The sequence below is a fragment of the Furipterus horrens genome, unplaced genomic scaffold, assembly GCF_987537825.1.
Source record: "Furipterus horrens unplaced genomic scaffold, mFurHor1.1.pri manual_scaffold_4, whole genome shotgun sequence".
Taxonomy (NCBI): domain Eukaryota; kingdom Metazoa; phylum Chordata; class Mammalia; order Chiroptera; family Furipteridae; genus Furipterus; species Furipterus horrens.
Genome location: NW_028327174.1, coordinates 73166393 through 73186528, shown reverse-complemented (window position 1 = coordinate 73186528; position 20136 = coordinate 73166393). Strand labels below are relative to the sequence as shown.

The 20136-nt window shown below is 33.3% G+C and overlaps 1 protein-coding gene across 2 annotated transcripts in view; it reads right to left on the bottom strand.

Moving 5' to 3' along the window:
• Positions 1–741: 741 nt before the first annotated feature.
• ZDHHC17 (zDHHC palmitoyltransferase 17) overlaps positions 742–20136 on the bottom strand; it is a 93861-nt gene continuing 74466 nt past the window's right edge. Inside the window, exons 10-17 of one of the 2 annotated variants that reach the window (XM_090273646.1) lie at positions 19411–19511; positions 12171–12295; positions 11118–11180; positions 8645–8738; positions 7742–7825; positions 6605–6762; positions 5921–6015; positions 742–1568 (exon numbers count right to left, since the gene is read on the bottom strand). In XM_090273646.1, coding sequence (XP_090129772.1) covers positions 1430–1568; positions 5921–6015; positions 6605–6762; positions 7742–7825; positions 8645–8738; positions 11118–11180; positions 12171–12295; positions 19411–19511 — 859 coding nt within the window. In that variant the 3' untranslated portion in view covers positions 742–1429. The remainder of the gene's footprint in view (positions 1569–5920; positions 6016–6604; positions 6763–7741; positions 7826–8644; positions 8739–11117; positions 11181–12170; positions 12296–19410; positions 19512–20136) is intronic. The other variant, XM_090273647.1, reaches the window with a different exon arrangement.

Sequence of the window (20136 nt, the reverse complement as noted above, 5' to 3'; positions counted from 1 at the left end):
GAGCAGCTTTAAACACACACACACACACAGAAAACTATTTGATAAGTTATTTATATACAGATACACAATCTGTACACTGGCCTAGGATCTGTCATCAGTGTGACCACCCTTTTCCCACCTTCCCTAGCCCATTCCCTCTCACAGGTGTCCCACAGGTTGCTCGAACCACAGTTTGCTGCAGCACTTAAAGAGAACTAAACCAAGTCTCACTCTGTAAACAGTATTCATGGAAGCAGTGAGTATGTGTTCACCATGAGCATGAAAATGCTGCAACAAAAATTAATCAGTGCATCACGAACAAAATCTTTTCGAAATTGTTTCAGACAGTATTAACAAATTTCGTAACATTCAATATTAAGAAAATTAAAGTAAACTTGGGGATTAAATTCCTTCTAATAGGTCATCTTTTTAAAACCAGGATAAACCACTAGCTTTTCTTTTATTCAGTGCTATATACAGAGATCATGCTCCATCTTTAGCTAAACTCCATCATTTAGTCTACAGTTTATTTTGCAGCTCAGAATTTAAAAAGTATATTCATTTATCTCTATTACTGAGAATTTTACATCAGCTAATTTGTTCTGCCTTTTCTTGAAAATACCTTAACTCTTAAATTAGACTGTTCGCACATCAAATTAAACTCTTAATTTATGCTTTACTGGATAGTATGTGCTAGTATACATTCTATGAGGTGTATCATGCACTTAGTAGGGCTTTTAAGCTTGAACAAAATAGCATGACTTACTATACTCATGCAAGTGTTTTATTATCAGACCATAAAACCTCATAGCAAGGTTACTACAAATTATTTCACTGAACCAGAAATATATCAGAACTGCAACAGCTGATAGCAATGAAATATTATTAGCACATTTTTTTTGGTGAACATTATTTTCTGTGCCTTTGAAGACACATTACAGAGGACCCCTAATAAAACCACATGATTTTCATCACAGTATTTACATGTCCATTCTAAAATGTACATACTACTACTCTGAATCAATTTAAGACAACTTCCATGGAATTTAATATAATACTATTAGCTGTAACATTTAGCTGTATACCATAAATTTAGTTTCAGCAAGACTCAAACATTTCCTATTAGTATCTGTCAAAAGAATAAGTTCACTCTTTTTGTGAAAAATGTTATGAGAACAAAACAAAAAGTTGAATTTGTTGGGAATTTCCACATTAAGAACCATTAAAATTCTTTTCAAGACCTTTACTCTTCCCAGAATGGCAGTGGTGTGTTCTGTCCATGTTTACTTTTGTTAACAAAAATGTTGAAAAAAAAAAAAGTAAAATTCACTGTTAGCCCTACACATAGCATGCTATTGTTCAAGGGATGTGGCTTCGAGTGTGAGAGAGACACGGACAGACACAATTTCAGGCACCACTTAGCAATATGCTTCACAAGATCAAGACGTTGCTACACGAGCTGGTACCCAGATCCTGATATTTGGTCATATTCTATTGTATACTGCCTGGTCCAGTCCACGATAACAGGACGAAAGAGGCCACAGCATCGGAATTCAAAGAAGTCTATAATATTCCTTATACATCCATGGCTAAAAAACAAAAACAAAAAACCCAAGAAAGAAAGAGTATTAGTACAATAATTTAATATATGAGTTTTAATATAATTTTGGTGGTAAATATACTTTTTCCTAAACTTAATAACTCAGATTACTTGCCAAAAAGAACCTATTTATAACTATAAAATATATGTGCACTCATGTTTCTTCACAGCCTGGCCAACCCTGGGTTTTCTTTTCTCATTTGTTAATTTAATGGGTTACACAATTACATATTAAAGTTATTCAAATTTGTATCTCATTCTTGTTTCATGTAAATTTTTATAAAACCTTTCCTTGATTGGTGGTTCTTTGGAAAGGAGACAAATTATATTCAAAATTAACTAAAAGACAAAATAATTACAAACAGCATGTATTTGGCAGTGTCCAGGATAAGTTAAGGGAACCTGGAACTTTAAGAACACCTTTAGAAAAGCAGTCCATTTCATATCTTACATAACTACTGTACCTATGGGAAAATTCTCAAAACTACCCTATTGACCCTCTTATTTTTTTCTTTTCATTAAAGACTTGCTTGCTTTCCAAAAGCATGCAATAATTAGTAGCATTGCAAAAGCTTTAAGGTGGTAGGCAAGTAGCTTGAGTAAAACTCTTAAGTTTTAAATATTTCAGATAATTAAGAAACACTGTTTCTTGGTATCAAACTGAATTCAAGTTTTAAAAATGTACATATAAAGAATAGGCCAGTCTCCAATAAATGGGGTTGAGAAAACTGTATAGCCTCATGCAAAAGAATGAAGCTGGAACATCTTACACCACAGAGAAAAAGGAATTAAAGACTTGAATGTAAGACCTAAAACCATAAAACTCCTAGAAGAACATAGATAATAAGCTCCTTGACATCAGTCTTGGCAATGATGTTTTGAATCTGACATCAAAAGCAAAAGCCACAAAAGCGAACATGAACAAGTGGGACTACATCAGACTAAAAGCTTCTGCACAGCAAAGAAAATCATCAACAAAATGAAAAGGCAACCCACTGAATGAGAGAATATATTTGAAAATCATATTCCTGATATACAAGATTACTATCCAAAATATATAAAGAAATCTTACAGCTCAACAGCAAAAAACCCAAACAACCCATTTATTAAACAGACAGAAGATCTGAACATTTTTCCAAAGAAGACATACAAATGGCCAAAAGGTACATGACATGATAAGATGTTCAACATCAGTCATCAGAGAAATGCAAAGCAAAGCCACAGTATGATATCTCACACCTTTTAGAATGACTATTATCAAAAAAGACTAGACTGGCTTCCGGCCAAGATGGAGGCATAGACGGACATGCTCTGTCTCCCTCCACAACTAAGAAGGACTACAACTACCGCAAAACCAAAAATAAGAAGAAGTTCCAGAAAATAAAGCTACATGGAAATCCAACGTATGAAGTCATAAACAAGTGATGCTTGTCCGGACAGGTAGGAGGGGCGAAACCGAGGCTGAATAAACTGTGCCGGAGGCGGCAGCTGCAGCAGCGAACAGTGGGACCCAGTAAGCAGACACCCGTATTTGGGGGGAGGAGAGAGGCGCCTGGGAACCGGCCCTGGCTGCAGACTAGACCCTTCGGCTTGCGATTCCAACACCAGAGAAGGCAGACCCCATTGTCTCGGACTGTGGGGACGGAGGAGGCTCCCGGTTCCTCAGCGGAGAGTAACAGCAGGAATCCATCTTGGACCCCCGCCCCCACGCAAAGCACCACAGTGTGGTGAGAAAGGTCAACAGGTTGTGACGAGAACACGGGCCCCGCCCAATATAGCCTAGAAGGTGTGATAGTGCCCCGCCCAAGGAAAGATAAATAAAAACAGTCAGAATGGCAGAATTAATGATTGAAATACCAATCACACAGCTAAGGAAAAGACAAATAAAGGCCTCGACGGATGAACAAATAGCGAATCTTTCTGAGGCTCAGTTCAGAGCTATAGTCATAAGGCAGCTTACAGACCTAACAGCAGGGCTGAATCAAGACAGGGAAGGAATGAAGGCTAGCCCTGCTGAAATGAACAAAAATACCTACAAGACAAGTGGTGAGGAAGGGACAGCCATGGATCAAATCAACAAATTGGAACATAGGGAGGGAACAAACAGTCAACCAGTGCAGAAAGAGGAAACAAAAAAGGGAGGAACATGAGGAGAGGGTCAGAAACCTCTGGGACAGCTATAAGCGAACAAACATTCAAATTATAGGATTGCCAGAGCGTGAAGAAGAAGAACTAGAAAGTGAAAAATTATGTGAAAAAATAATGAAGCAAAACTTCCCTAACTTGGGGAAGGAAATGAACTTACAGGTCCAGGAAGCACAGAGAGTTCCGGATAGGCTGGACCCAGGAAGAACCACACCAAAACACATTATCATCAAAATGTCAAAAATTAAAGATAAAGAGAGAATCTTAAAAGCAGCAAGAGAAAAGAGAAGAATTATGTACAAAGGGGTCCCAATTAGACTATCAACGGATTTCTCAAAGGAGACTTTACAGGCAAGAAGGGACTGGCAAGAAATAGTCAAAGTAATGAAAATCAAAAACCTACAACCACGAATACTCTATCCAGTGAAGCTGTCATTCAGAATAGAAGGGCAGAGAAAGTGCTTTCAGGACAAAGGAAAACTGAAGGAGTTTGTTAGATCCAAACCACTGTTACATGAGATGTTAAAGTGACTTATTTAGGAGGAGGATCAAAACTATGAACATTAAAATGAAAACTGTATCACAACAATCAACAGCAGAAGCTAGGGAATTGAAACAAAGGCAAACTAGGCAATTGAGAGGGGAAAAAGAATTATAGTTACAGGGAACATATTGGGGGAGGTCAGCAGGGAGGAGGAAGGGGGTAAAAGGGAGGGAGATGGTACAGGAATTAAGAAGCATAGTAGGAGGGAGTGGAGTAGACAGGAAGAGGCTGAGAAGAACTATATGCACAACCAATGGGCATGGACTAAGGGCGGGTGACAACTGGGGGAGGGGGTCGCACGGTGGAGGGGAGCAGGGGGAAAAGAAATTGGGACAACTGTAACAGCATAACCAATAAAATAAAAGGAAAAAAAAAGTTGTTTTATAATATTGGCAATAAAAACATAATAGTAAACCAGTCATAAAAAAAATAAAAATAAAAAAAAAAAGACCAGACTAATGAGTGTTGGTGAGGAAGTGGTGAGAAGGGAACCCTGGGCACTGTTGGTGGGAATGTAAACTGGTGCAGCCACTATGCAAAACAGTATGGCGATACTTCAAAACTTTTCAAATACAACTACCATATGACCAAGTAATACCACTTTCAGCTATTTATCCAAAGAAAACAAAAACACAATTTGTAAAGATAAATGCACCTCCATGGTACATTGCAGCATTATGTACAATAGCCAATACATGGAATCAGCCTAGGTGTCCACTGATGGACGAACAAATAAAGAAAATGTAGTATGTTCAGAGAGAAACAAATATCATATGCTGTCACTTGTATGTGATAAAGAAACAAACAAACAAAACCCCAGTTCATAGAAAGAGAAAAGACTGGTGGTTACCAGAAATGGGTGAAGAGGATCAAAGGGCACAAACTTCCAGTTAATAAAATAAGTCCTGGGTATATAACATGCACATTGTGACTATAGTTAATAATACTGTATTGCATATTTGAAACTTGCTAAGAGAGTAGATCTTAAAAGCTCTCATCACAAAAATTCTTTTTAACTATGTATGTTGACAGATGTTAAGTAGACTCATGTAGTGATCATTTTGCAAAGTATACAAATATCAAATCATAATGCTGTAAACCCGAAACTAGTATTATATGTCAATTGTACTTCAATTATATATATACTAGGCATGTGGGAATTTTTGTGTCAGAGGGTAAATAAAATAAATAATTTATACTGAAAAGTAGCCACCCTAGGACCTGGGAAATTCCCCTAAATATGAATTTCAATTGACTTTTTAAAAAATCTTATTTCACTTTTATGGATACATTCACTTTTTAAATGAAAATGTATAAATTGATGGAAAGGTTAAAGATCAAATACTGATGTTAGTAGGTCAATAAAATTTGAATTGTGCAATTAAGAAAAAAAAGAATATCACAAATTTATAAAGCGTCAATGTGATGAATTCTAAAGTTACCATAAACTAACCAATGCTATGTCAGGCAGACTTTAGAAGGATTTATATGCTATTTTACATATTGCTAAGTTAAATAAATATTTCCTGTTTAATATCCTATTGCCATACCTAAAGAAAACACTTGTCTTTACTAGATTAGTTGCTGAATTTGGTTTAGTAAGGAAATTTATATGCCAAGGGTAAATATTAGGTTGATAAATATGTACGTACTTGAATGGGCTTTCAATAGATGTTGTTGTGACTTTAAAGTGCTTGTATCTTCTGGCATTCATTCTTTCATTTGTAGTAATACCTAAACATGATATCTAAGAGATAAGGGAAAACAAAGCATTAACTCTCTGAATATTTAATGTAAATAAGTTAATTAATTCTCAAGAAGACCAGAATGCAGAGAAAAATTAAGAAGTCTGATTTTGGTTTTCCATTGATAGCTAGTTAAATGGGAAAAAACTTTAAAACAGATTACTTGGCATTGTGCACATAGAGAGATGGACACTATGTACACAGGCCCTTTAAGAGTGAGCTTTTAAAAAGATCCTGATTTTAATGAAAGACAAATACCGATATTTGCAGGTAATAAAACATTACTATGAAAACAAACACAAAATTAATGGCATCATCAATCTAAGCTCACAAATATATCCAACTGGATATATCTGAATCAGGAAAAACAGAAAGAAATAAAAAGTTCTGTCAAAATTTCATACAATAAAGAGGGAGGAGAGCAAGAAGGAAAGAACAGTAAAAAGGAAAAGTAAATTAAATTTTTATTCCTTGAAATTTAAGAGTGGGTGAAAAGAGAATACATTATTGTCTTTTAAGCAAGGAGTGAATTTCTAAGTTTTTAATTAGTACACAAAAGAACAAGTAGTGCACAAAAGCACCTGCACATACCTGATACATCTGACACATGAGTAATACAGCCACCCACAGGAAATGAAAAACGCTGTTCAGAAACATCCAAAACATCCAAGGTGAACACGTGGCAATTTGAGTAATGTACGTCCAAAATCCATCCTTGGTGTACGTGGTCTCGCAGTGGAGACCCCAGTCTAAAATCAGAATAGAAGTACTTGCATTTACTAAATAATCACCCAGACACCCGTATAGACATCTGTGGTAGGCACCACTTAAAAAACATGACCCAAGAGTCTAGCTTTAATTAATGACTTTCAATGCACATGTTTTTTATACATTAGTGAAAAAACATTAAATCAGAAATGGAAAGAGAAGCAGCCAATCTTAGGAGGAAAAAAAAAAACTGTACTGTATATAGTTTTTATTTAATGGGTACTACAAATATATATTTGAGGACATAGCCTCCTTTTTAACTAGGACAATAACAGAAATTCTTCTTAATATCTATGATATTAAGTCCTTCCAAGATTTATATTTAAGCTGGGCTCTAATACAGTTTTATGCTAAGTACCACCAAGACCTGAGGCATAGTAACTAATATCTTCATTTAAACTCTTTCCAAATTATGTTCTCAAAGCACTAAAAAGCCATAATTTCCTCTAAGATACTAAACCTATATGATCAAGTGAATGACAACTTATTCTTAAAAAGAGTAACTTCTAATACCTTTTCACATTCTCTAGTAGGGAATAATTGTACCTTACTTTTCAAAATATTTCAAGTTCTCTGCAAATTTATCTTCAACTATCTTTTTTCAACTGTTTGGTAAGAAAGAGCAACTAGCACAATCAGAAAACCTATAAACTACTAAAGTAAAGCAAGCAAGTGATGTACAAAATGTGTGTATTTAACCCAGAAACTTTTTAAAGCCTATTAAGCCAACACATTTTTCAGGGGATACACATATTAAAAGGTAGTTAACTGATAATTCTATTGCTTATACTAGTTGTTGAGCATGTTTGCTAGTTCTATTAACTCTTTCTTTCTTTATGCTTTATTGCAGTGAGATACCCCAAACTAATTTTTAGTGAGAAGACTCATTATCATATTTTTTTGTTAATATGGTAAGCATGAATATGCAAACATTTGTCTTTTAAGACTAATTGTACTCACAAGAAATACAACCATAAATCATCCAGCAGATCATAAAAAGTAAGAAGAACAGGTAGCCCATAAAATATCTATGGTTGCCTGCACCTAGAGAACAACACAGAAGCAATTTTTTTCAGCTAAGACAAAAAAACTGGAAACACACCAGGGCAGGAAAGAGATGCGGGAACGAAGGAACTGTCATGAAAGGTGTGATACAACTTAGACAACAGTCATACACATTAATTATTTTAGAAAATGTTCTTCAAGAAAATTAATGTTTTAATTAAAGTCTTAATATAAGAATGCTTATAATTATATACAACGATGTGATAACTTCAATGATTATTCATTCTGAAGGCAAGAGTCCTAAGGAACCAAGTAACTCACAATTCTGAGCTTTAACGCTGTTTGCTTTGTGATGTTTAAAATATCCCTGTTAGCTCTACTTTTATAAACTTTATAATCCAACTTTTCAAGGGCTCCTCCCAACAGAGTTACACAATCTTTTGCAATGTTTCCCTGCTGTCACCTCATCAAGTCCCCAGGGTCATCTCCCAGACCACTCAGTGTATCTCCTCCGACTACACCACTCTTGAACACTGAAGTACGCAGAGTTCTTATTTGTCATTCCTGTCTGCCTCTGTACATAACTTCTTTTCAAATATTTTTATAGGAAAGAGTAAGCACCAAAAAAATTGACAGGGAAATGATATCAATCTTTTCTAGACACTAATTTCATAACTCCTCCTCTTTCTCAACTGAGTTGTTTTGTCAACCAGAAGATAATCAGAAGGATGGGGGCAGGGGGAGTGTAATAAGGTACAGGAATGAACTTTCCACTATCAAACTTTAGTATTGTACTTTATTAATTACCTAGGATAACTTAAATGGACAATATATTTAGAAATTACTAATAAAACTTACCTACACAGTTACCCACCCATGGGCAATGATGATCAAATTTTGCTATACAGCGGTTGCACACACCACAATGTTTGGACCTCACTGGTTTCCGTATCTGTTAATAGGTACGTTAAAAGATTATTAAAGGCACTATACCTTAGAGAGGAAAACAGAACATTTATATTCTCAGAAGTGATTAAGAATCAAAACCCAATTTGCTGTTTGTATAAATGGTACTATATTTAATTCCCTTAAATTTCTAAATAATAAAAACATCACTCTCTAGGCTTTTGAATCAAAATTTATTGTGATTAATGGTAATGCTATTAGTTGTTCTTTAATAAAATGAAATTGTTTATTAAAAGGAAGGCCAAGTTAGAAGTGAATAGAAGCTTTTAAAAATTCAAAATTATTTAATATGAGTATTCCCAAAGTTAACACATCTAGCAAAAAACTAAGTGTACATATCTATTTCTCTTTCAGTGCCTCCTGAGATCTCAGATTAAGGTACAGCATGTACCCTACTGAAATGCATGGCCATATCTAAGAAAGTACAACATGCTCAGGAAGTTTAGGTAATCCCTATTTCTTGCAAAACAAAATTAAAATAAATTATTCAGCTCCTGACAGGCAATAGGAGTTCATGTTGATAATGTCTTAATGTTTTAACTGTTGTAAAATGTTTTACTCTATATTATTCTAAATCAGTCAAATGAATATAAGAACTCAGTAGTAATCTTTGAAGGACTTATAGTCCCAATGCTGGAAACATAACAAAAACTAGAATTGTTAACTTATGCCAGAAACATAATATCCTTCATTGGTGTTTCAACAAAAGCACTGCCATTTACCCAATAGTTTGCATAAGGTTATATGCTATTTTGAGGTACTAAGTAAAAAACACAAGTGGGACTATACAGTTCTTACATGTACTATTGGGACCTGTGGATCAAAGAAAAGGGTAAGTTATTCTTTACCACATACAATGAGACTACATCTATTTAGGAGAAAGCAGTTGGCTATTATCAAACAAATTCTACCCCACTCTGAACCCTCAGCTACATTTCCCCATCGGGAATTCACTTGACAATGAATTCTGAACTGAAGACAGACACAGGCTCCTGAATATAGTGGTCTCCTTGGTTCACTTACAAAGTAATTATTTTTTACTAAATTCTGATCTACATGTGTCTCCTTAGGAACTTGTCTATCAAAGGGAAGGATACCCATATCATGACAAATACCTCTGTTGATTTGAATCATTTTATAATATGTATATTCTTACTTTGTGACATCAAATTATCTATCCAGAAGTACAAAGTGTGCAGTAACACATAATAAAATGTTTATACTATGATGACAAATAGCATTGTTCTTGCCATTAAATATTTGTTTAACAATGACTCTGTACTGAGTAACTCTATCATTTGTTTGCCATGTGGCAAACACATCAGCCATGCATGCTTGACTTTATAGGACAGATCAATATTTCCACAGAACATAAAAACATTCTATATGCTAAAAATGCCAATCATGTAAATAACCCACTGTGAAGCATAGAAACAAAAATTTTTAAAGAATGCTTGAAAATACAAAGAATCTAGTCAGCACCCCAAAGTTGCTTCCAAAAGTACAACAGTATAGATTTTGAATATTCAAAGTCATGACTGTTTGGTCAAAGAATTCTAAGTGAAACAACTTAAAAAATAGGTGACATTTAGAGCTCAGTTTTAAAAACTCATTTCATAACCCTAAACTAAGTTAACTATTATTATTCAAATGTTAAGACATTAGTTCAGTTGAAATGTATAACTTAAAGGTATAAAAGAGCATTTAATTTCAGGTATAATTTGAGATATTTCAATTTCCATGTAGAAAAACATGACAACCATTATAGCAATTTACACAAGAACTATAAAAGTTAAGCAGAAAATAGTTAAAACAAAAATTTGTGTTCTTCTATAGAAATTTGAGATCTATAATAAATAATGTCAACAATACCATACTAATTCCATAAGTAAATGCTATTTAATTTCCTATATATCTTTGTCAAAGACCTGGTTGAAGATGATAATGTTTAATATCAATGATAAAATAGTGCTCTTAAGGTGCATAAACATTCTAATACAGACAGATTGATAAGAGTTAGAAAAATACAGTATTAGGGACCATACTAAACCTTTGATTTTAAAGACTTTATTACTTAGTTTTTTAGTTGTTAAATTACATTTTAAGAGAGAAAAAGAGAATAAGAGTGAATACAAATAAACGGCATCTCTGAATCAGAACTAGAGTCAAGTTCTACAATTAGGGAGAATTAAACACATTGGGAAGGAGCCATCGTTTTACCATCTTTCTTCGTGGATCGCTTTTTTGGAGGGCATGATACATGCTCAGCAAAAGAAACTGTTCTCCTTGCTCCCCACACCCTCTACACTCTGCCACTGCTAGGGTAAGAGGTTAGGCGGAAGAATGAAGAAAATAAAAATACTACCAAACAGGTACTGCAGAATATACTGAGGTCCAGACTTCCTGTCTCTGCAAGTTCAACTATTGTCTGTGAATTAAAAAAATATATATATTTTTTATTCAAAACTGAACAGTGTTCACCAACTATTGTGCCATCAATATCAATAAATAAACGTGTTTATCTTTAATTAATTAATGTTTTAGGCTCAAATAAAATCTTTTGTTAATTTAGTTCTGCTATTTCATCACAGTATAAATATAGGAATTTTGTTTCTTGGATATATGAAAAGGCAACCCTAAACTTAGTTATAGGAATATTCCTCTGAGAATAAAACTAAGTTACTTACCCTGTAGAGTTTTGATGATTAAGGCATGAAAATAAACCTAAGTCCTGAATCTTTAATATTAGGTTATGACTAAGAAAGTCCGACAAACTATTAGTAGTAATGTCTGAAGAATACTATAACATTACAGTAGCAATCTCTATGCAGCCTAGAAAAAGGGGGATTACGTCATAAGAACATACATGCCTGTGGTTTGGTCTCTTGTAGGCAGAAATAATCCATCAGGATTTGTTTTCAGAAACTGGATAAAATAGCTCTTAAAATAATCTAACTGCCTCTCATCCAATTCTCTACTTACATGATATCTTTAGATTATAAATCTGGCTTCCTAAGTACTGGTGAGGGGTACCCTGAGCCATATATATAAATATTTCAATGATTGGGATAACATACCTGCACTATCAACCAATTTATTGGCCTTCCAATTTACAAAGTCATTCAACAAACATTTACTGAATGCATATTATTTGCTGAGGGTTTACAGAGATGTTTAAAATACTGTACTGACCCCTCAAAGCAATCACAGTAGCCTTATAAATAAGAGAAACATGAAGTTATAAAATGTCACGGAAGCATAAGGACAGGCATCACAAGACCATCAACCATATATCCAGTTTGGTTTGAAATTTCTTTAAATTCTAAACAAGTTTCTTCCTTTGTACTTTAATATCTGCTATAACTACTGACAATTTGGCAGTGAAGCACATGTGACTAGTTAGATTGTATCTTGCTACCTTTTTCTTTTGTTCTTCTGTAGCTTTAATTATCCCTGGATCTGATTTCCAAGATTTCCCAAAATTGTAGAAAAGTGCAACACTATTGGCAAGGAATGGAAGATGAATAAATAAAAAGTTGAGATGTACCTAAAGTTAAGGAATCTAAAGAGGCAATGATAAATGAGTTATTCTTATAGGTAAACTTATAATCCGTAAAATTTTACCATAAAAACCCACCTACCAAGCAAAAAATACAAGCTGGTTTATTTATTACATCAAAATAGGTTATATCTACTATCCAAGCTGATTAATTTATAACATGAAAACAGGTTATTGCATGTACGATACAATCTAGTTTATCTACTACACCAAAATATACATTTTCTCTGTGTCCATAACTTAATGTAAAAAGTAAAAATGTGAACCCTGTATATACTTTAAATCAAGTAGGCTCATCTGACACTTTTCAAAAGTCAGTGAGTATGGTGACTGTGGGGGTGGGTGGACATGGAAGAGCCTATGGGGGGATAAATGGTAATGAAAAAAATACAATAAAAATATGATTTAAGAAGTACAGGTCAGTGAACAGATTTTTAAAATTCACTAAATACATCATTTTAAAATAATTATTTCTTTTGGCAAAAAGGGACTTCTCATGTTATTATGAAGAACATATTACTTTATTTATATGCATTAAAATCTTTATACAGCTACCAAACACTTAAGCTATCACTAAAGACATTCAAGTTGACTTTAATTTTATAAAAGATATTTATGAAGTTGCTTAAAACAGAAATACTTTGGTCAAGTTTTTCTATCTAATGAAAATATTAAAAATGCAGTAGGCATTTATAAAAATAAGTGAAGAATCAAAGACTTTTAAATAACATAGGAAAAATAAAGCAATGTTAGAACACATTTCTGAGACACAGAAATATGGAACAGTAAGATTTCATTTTCAAGATTTAATGTATCATACAACAATTTTGTAAGATTTTTAGACGTTATCACATATACACATTGTTTACATTTCTTATAAAGCACAGAAACAGAACAGCTTCTTGAATAAAATAATCTTAGATTTGTTTGGTAAATACCAAAACACTAAATAACCACATAAAATACAGGAGAAAAAAAAGGAAGAAAAGGATTATTATCACCTGCCATATACAAAAGTGATTTCTCTTTCTCCAGTCTCCTATTTCTCCCAACATTCACCATCTTTATTTCACAAAATGCACCAGTACAGAGCAGAAAGTAAACAAAAGTCAAATTTTCACCTATTCCAACAGTTAAAACTCTCTTAGGAATAAAGTTGGATAAATGTATGTGCAAAGAATGCTGAACCCTGGCATTTTTCAGGGACAGTACCTGTACTTACTGTAAGAGTTTCAAAAAGGTGTTAACGTAAATAAATAGGTCAGGTTCTTGTAGCCTGGATGAAATCTGCAGGAGGCTAACTACTAGCTCAATAAATGACTACAGATTTGAAAGAGATGTTCAGGAATTAAATACCAAATGAACTTCAAGGAGTTTTTTGCTTGTTCTTTAAAGGTAGATATTAAATATCTTCAAATAGTAGTTTGAACTTAGCTTTAGCAATAGGTCAGACCAGCTACCGTAGGTAATTTTTAATATTTACTGTAATAGCCATTCTCTACAATGCCATGGTTATTTTCATAAAGGCTTAACATAACCTTTATTCTTTTTTTTATCCTCACCCAAGGACATTTTTTCATTGTTTTTAGAGAGGAAGGAAGAGAGTGAAACATCGATGTGAGAAAGAAGCATCTATTGGTTGCCTCCAATTCACACCCACATGGGGGCCTGAACCAACAATGTAGGCATATGCCCCAACCAGGAACCGAACCTGCTACCTTTTGGTTATGGGATGACGCTATATGCAAATGAGCCACAGTGGCCAGCTCTAAAACCACCTTTATTCTTGTTGAAATTCAGAAAACACTAGAAAGTATAAAGACAAAAACAATAACCCCACAATCCAGTGATAACTTCTTTTATTTCTGGCACTGTGCATTTTTTATTACAATTGGGATCACAGTATATTTACTAACATTAATAAAATAAAAAATAACATACTCATCAATAATGTGCCCTTTAAACCACGTAAGAACTCTGACAAATCCTGCTATTCTCACTTTACAGATGATGAAACAGAGGCAGAGGTTAATTAGGTAGTCCAAGGTTACAGACTGAATCAGAGATAGAGTAGGTTTATTAAAACCCAGGCTCTTGTTATCTATGCTATTCTGCCTCCTCAAAGTGCTCAGCAGAATGTCCTAGGCTATTACATACTATGAAAACAATATCTTTGGGTATGAACATTTTTAAGGCTTCATATAAATTTTAGAGTCATATATTTCCAGAAAGATAAACCAATTTATAACACCACTAGAAAGACAATGTTTGATTACTACATCTGCATTAAGCACTGAGTGAAGAAAAAAAAAAGATGCCTAATTTTAGAGGAAAAAGCAGCATTATTTTATTGTCTTAATTTTATTTATACTTTAATGCTTAAAGTCTTTCAGTTAGAGATAAATATTTGTCATCAGTGTTTATGGAATCTTTTTTCACCTTTAACTCTTTAATCTGCTTGACTGTTATTTGAGCGCCTGCTGTGAACTGCAGCTCTAACTTACCATAATACTCAGCAAAATGAACCAAAACCAGCAAATCAAACCAACTGCCCTGTAAAATACCAGAACTACAGAAAGGGGACGAGTCACACTTTGCCATAAAGTTCAAACTGGAGTTCAAGAAAGAAGACGATTCTGGTGAGGCAGGCTGCCTGGGAGACGGAGTTCTTAATCTCACCTCCACCTGTATAAGTAGTATAAAAATGCAGAGTAGAAAACAAATGCAGAATTCTCATCAATCCCACCCTTGACTTCTGCTATGATCCAAATTGTGTGTGACACCCCTCATGCTCAAGTCATACATTGTAGCCCTAACCTCAAATGTGACCAGATCTAGAGATAGGGTCTTTAGGACGTAATTAAGGTTAAATGAGGTCATAAAGATGAGACCCTAATGTGACCTCTCTTGCTCTCTACCTCCCATGTGAGGACCTAGGGAGAAGGTGGCCATTTGTATACCAGGAATATCAAGGTTGATGATGCAACTGAGTGAGGGTAGGGTGTGTTGGAGCAATACCTTCTTTAACAAGGAAAAAGGGAGATACTACTCTCTCCCCTCACATCATTCATTATACACTGTTGTCAAATACACATGATAAGAACTTAAAGACAATTTTTTATTACTTCACAGAAACTTTTGTACATGTGTATAAAAAGATACACAAGAATATTTACAGCGATATTGGTGGTGTTGAGAAGGAAACTAGGAAAGATACAGAGAAAACTGAAGAATTCTTAAGAGTAAACTACAGAAAGTGCTTAAGAGGAAAATGCATAGAAGAGAATGGTGAAAAATACTAATTTTGCACTCTCTTCATTATTATATATGTAATAATCCCAGGCTCTAGAGTTCTTCATATCTATCTTTAGTTCAAAAACTTAAACTTAAAACCTATTTGAAAATAATTTATTTTTAGACACAAAGCATTTCTATAACCTACTGTCAGTATTTCAAAAGTAGTTCTAACCAAAGTTCACGGTATTGGCTATGGCAGTGAATTTTAGATTATTATAAAAGAAGAATGGTCAATACAATTTTCAAATAAATAAAGGACAGGAAACAAAATAAAATCACTCATGAATTTAACATCTACAGATAATCACTGCTAAAATTACATTTACTCACTTCTAGTTCATATACTTCGTGTACTTTTAAAATCAGAATCACTCTGTAAATAAAATTTAGTATTTTTTCACTTTTTAAGTCCTTAAAAAGCATTTTTAATGGCTATTTTATCCCGTTCCTATGTAGTGTAACTGATAAAACTATCCCTGTATTAAAATTGGATATTTAGGTTATTTCCATTTGTCTCTATTATAATAGTACTATGATAAACATCCTAGTAAATACATCTTTGATCTTATCCCTGATTACTTACTAATAAATAATTAAGAGATCAAAGAATATTTTTAAAACTCTTTCTATAGGTTGCCAAATTGCTTTACAAGAAGGTTTATGAACTTAAAATTATGTTTATGGTATAATATAAGACATTGGAAGATACACAGTCACCCTGCACACACATCCCAGCTGAGCTAAACAAGGTGACACTCTGCCTTCTTATTTCACCTTTACACTCTATAAACAAATATCCTTTTAATAGTCTCTTTAGTGTCATATTTTTCATATTTTTGTGCTTTCTGTTGGTGACTTTGCCTTTTAAAATGGTCTCTAAGTGTAGTGATGAAGTGCTAGCTTATGTTCGTTAAGTGCTGTACTTTAGAGAAAAAACATGTGTATTAGATAGGCTTTGTTTAGACATAGGTTATAGTACTGTTGGCCATGAGTTCGGTGTTAATGAATCAACAATAAATATTAAATTTGGTGTTTAAAAAGTAACACATGTAGAATAAGCTTATGTATGGAGTGGTTGACAAAAATGTTCTGACCAGAGGCTTAGAGGAAGCTAACCTTCTTTTTCCGCTAGCAGCAATGGGTATTCGCAGTGACTTTATGGAACATAACTACCATTAATAATGAAAATTAACTGTAATTCTACTTTTCAAAGCTAGTCTGATCAGCTTTAATTACATACATAGCCCTTAGTAGCACGAGGAAAGTGGCAGAAGCAGCAGCGAGGAGACTGGGGTCAGCAGAAGGGGTAGTCCTGACAGCTGCCGCTGCTTTATCTCTATATCTTAATCATTCTCTTATATCATGGACCTCTTGGCTCTTTCCTGTCTAACATCCTTAGTGTATTCATTATAATGTAATCTGGGCTCTTTACTGTTCCCTTCTTACAGGTTTTTTGAGCTTCCCTCTCTGGCCTGAGAAATTTAATACTGAAAAACAAAAAATGTAGCTCTAAACTCATATAAGTCCGAATATGGTTCTCTTACAACATAGAGGAGTGTAAAGGTTTTTGAAATAATAAGAATTTAAAGTTATTTGTGATTTCATTCCACATTCCATAAGTAAGATACACACATACACATTCAAATATGTAAATGCACATTTAAAGCCCATTGGGACACAAACTTAAAAAATCATATATAAATAACAACAGGGACTTACTTATCACTTCTTACATGTCAAGTATGCCTTCAACTGTATTACAGTCACCTTTTCAAGAATCCTGAGACAACACTATGATCAACCCTCCTTTACAGACAAGTATAAAACTTAGCATTCTCATACTACAATTTTTACTTGAAAAAATTAGCATGTGCAATTTATTCTGTGCATTTAAAAAATGAATATTACTATTTAACTAGGACAAATTAAATAGACTTGATTATTTTGGCCTTCCCTTCAAAATCTACCTCTCCCCATTTTCAACTTCCCAGCTATGGAAACTTGCATAGCTATTTTTCTAATGATATCTAAATAAATAAAAGAAAAAAATTTCAAATTCTACCATATAAGAAAGTCTGGCATAGTTTTCATTATTTGGTAATTTACTAATTTTCCTCTTTTTATCCACTTACATGCATAACAGATAAAGCGTTTAGTAACAGTCTAAAATTACTTTAAGATGGGAATCTAACTTTTTTGCTTGAAAATAAAACTTCCTGTCCAATTTAGGAAATAAAGTTAGAAAATATGTCTGGAATACTAAAGTCATTTCAGAGGTCAGTGCTTTTTTTAGAAACTTAAAATAGATGAGGTAATGAAAACAAGCAAATCTGTTTTACTCATACTAAATATCCCAATAAGACCATTCTAATGTTTAATAATAAATCCCTGAAGAACAATTTTTATGTCAGAGTATAATTGAAGGCCAGAATGAGACAGTAAAAACTGCCATATGGAAAAATTTCATTAGAAAATTATGCTAAGTATTTTAAGTATTTTTTAAATCCTCACTTGAAGATGTTTATTGATTTTAGAAAGAGAAAGAGAAACATGGATGTGAGAGAGTAACATCAATTGGTTGCCTCCCATGCATGCTCTGATCAGAGATTGAACCCACAACCTAGGTATGTGCCCTGTCAGGGAATCAAACCAGCAACCTTTTGATGTACGGGATGATGCCCCAACCGAGTCACCCAGCCAGGGTCTGAGGAAGTATTTTAAAAGTACTATACTTTCTGAAAGTAATCACATACACTATAAAAATTTAAGAATTACAATGTAGCTACAATTGTGCCTTACTCTCAAAAATAAAATAAGTATGTTTTGTTTTACAACTAAAATACAAGACATCTTAATGAAAAGAATACAGTATTATAATACGCAAGACTGGGAAATGAAACCAGGTATTAATTAAAATCATTCAAGTCACCAAAAACTTAACGCATTCAAAACATATCTACATACTTCATGGAAATGTTTTGAAAATGACTTATGAACAAACATTTATGAAAAATGCCTTTACTATAATAAATCAGACTACCTTACTGACTGGACTTCTTCTATGTTAAAATACCAGAAGTTGACACTGACCTTACTTCTTTGATATCCACATATTTGCGTACTTTATGATTTGAAGTTATATTATTTTTTTAAAGTATACTATATTGAGATAATTTACTGACATTAGCAAATATTTGAAGATGCAGCATTACATGTTTATCATGAAGCAAAAGAGAAAATTAACTGTTACTACCTAGCAAAATAATAAGTTATGAAATTAAGATAATATTTAGAGAAAATCGTTTGATACTAAAATGTAAAAATCACAGTTTAAAAGGAAGGTTTAGAATATGTGCTATGAAATCTGATAAGTATGTGTTTTTATTTCATCTATACCTGAGACTAGTGGGTGGCTGTGGGCAAAGATAACAGCCTAACCTATTTAAGCCTAAATTTTCCCATCTATAAAATGGAGATAACACTAATATACAGGATGTGTATTAAATGATACAAAGTATTTTAAGAAAATGCCCTTTAAACATACAATAAATGGTAGCTATTATTATTATTGATGTTATTAAAAGCAGTCTTTAAAAGCAATCTATTCAATATGTAACATTTTAAAAACAATATTTATATACTTATTGTTCTAGAAATACTATTCATACTTATTTTTCTAGAAATAATTGTTATAGTATTGGCAATTTTGAGTAGTTCAGTACTACTGTTAAATTATTATTAAACATGTTTGTAAAAAACAAACAAAAATTGCTTAGATACGACCTTTATAACCAAAGGATATCATTCCAAAACCAGAAGAACCACGTCACATACATCCAGAATTTGGTTGCCAAATATATTCCAAGGGGCAATGCACTGTGCATTGAATGATCAAAAAAGGACCTGCAAAACATAAGTTTTATAAAATTTGAGTTAATTATTTCATTGTGAAAATGAGTATTTATATATTTAAATGAAAATTACATGTTTTCCACAGTAAACTCTGGTTTAACCAAAATCCAGAAGTCCAGGATGTTTAAAAACCAAGACTGTTTTCATAGTAACCAACAATAAATGAATTCACAGCTGATGACTCAGCAAGATTTTGAAGCTCCTTATTTAATTCACCAAGAGTTAAAATTATATTCCATTTACTTCTCAATATCAAAATTTCAGTATACTCCTATACTCTTTCCTATACTCTTAATCAAAAATTCAACTTTAGTAACTTGATCATTCAGCATATTATTCACTGATGATGCATTGTAATTCTGACAGGTAATTACAAAGCAATCCTCAAGTTTTTCTCTACATTTCATCATTATTTCCTCATTAAGTCTTCATTACATCTTTTCAAGTAGCATGAACTGCTAATTTAGTGGAATTGAAGGCCATTATTTATAGCATTTAGAATTCAGGAAAAATAAGTAATAAATTTCATCAAACTTAAGCAGGATCAACCATCTATGTAGCTACTTAGAAAATCTTGGTGAATTCCTATTTAATAACAGCCCTCACAGCTACAAGA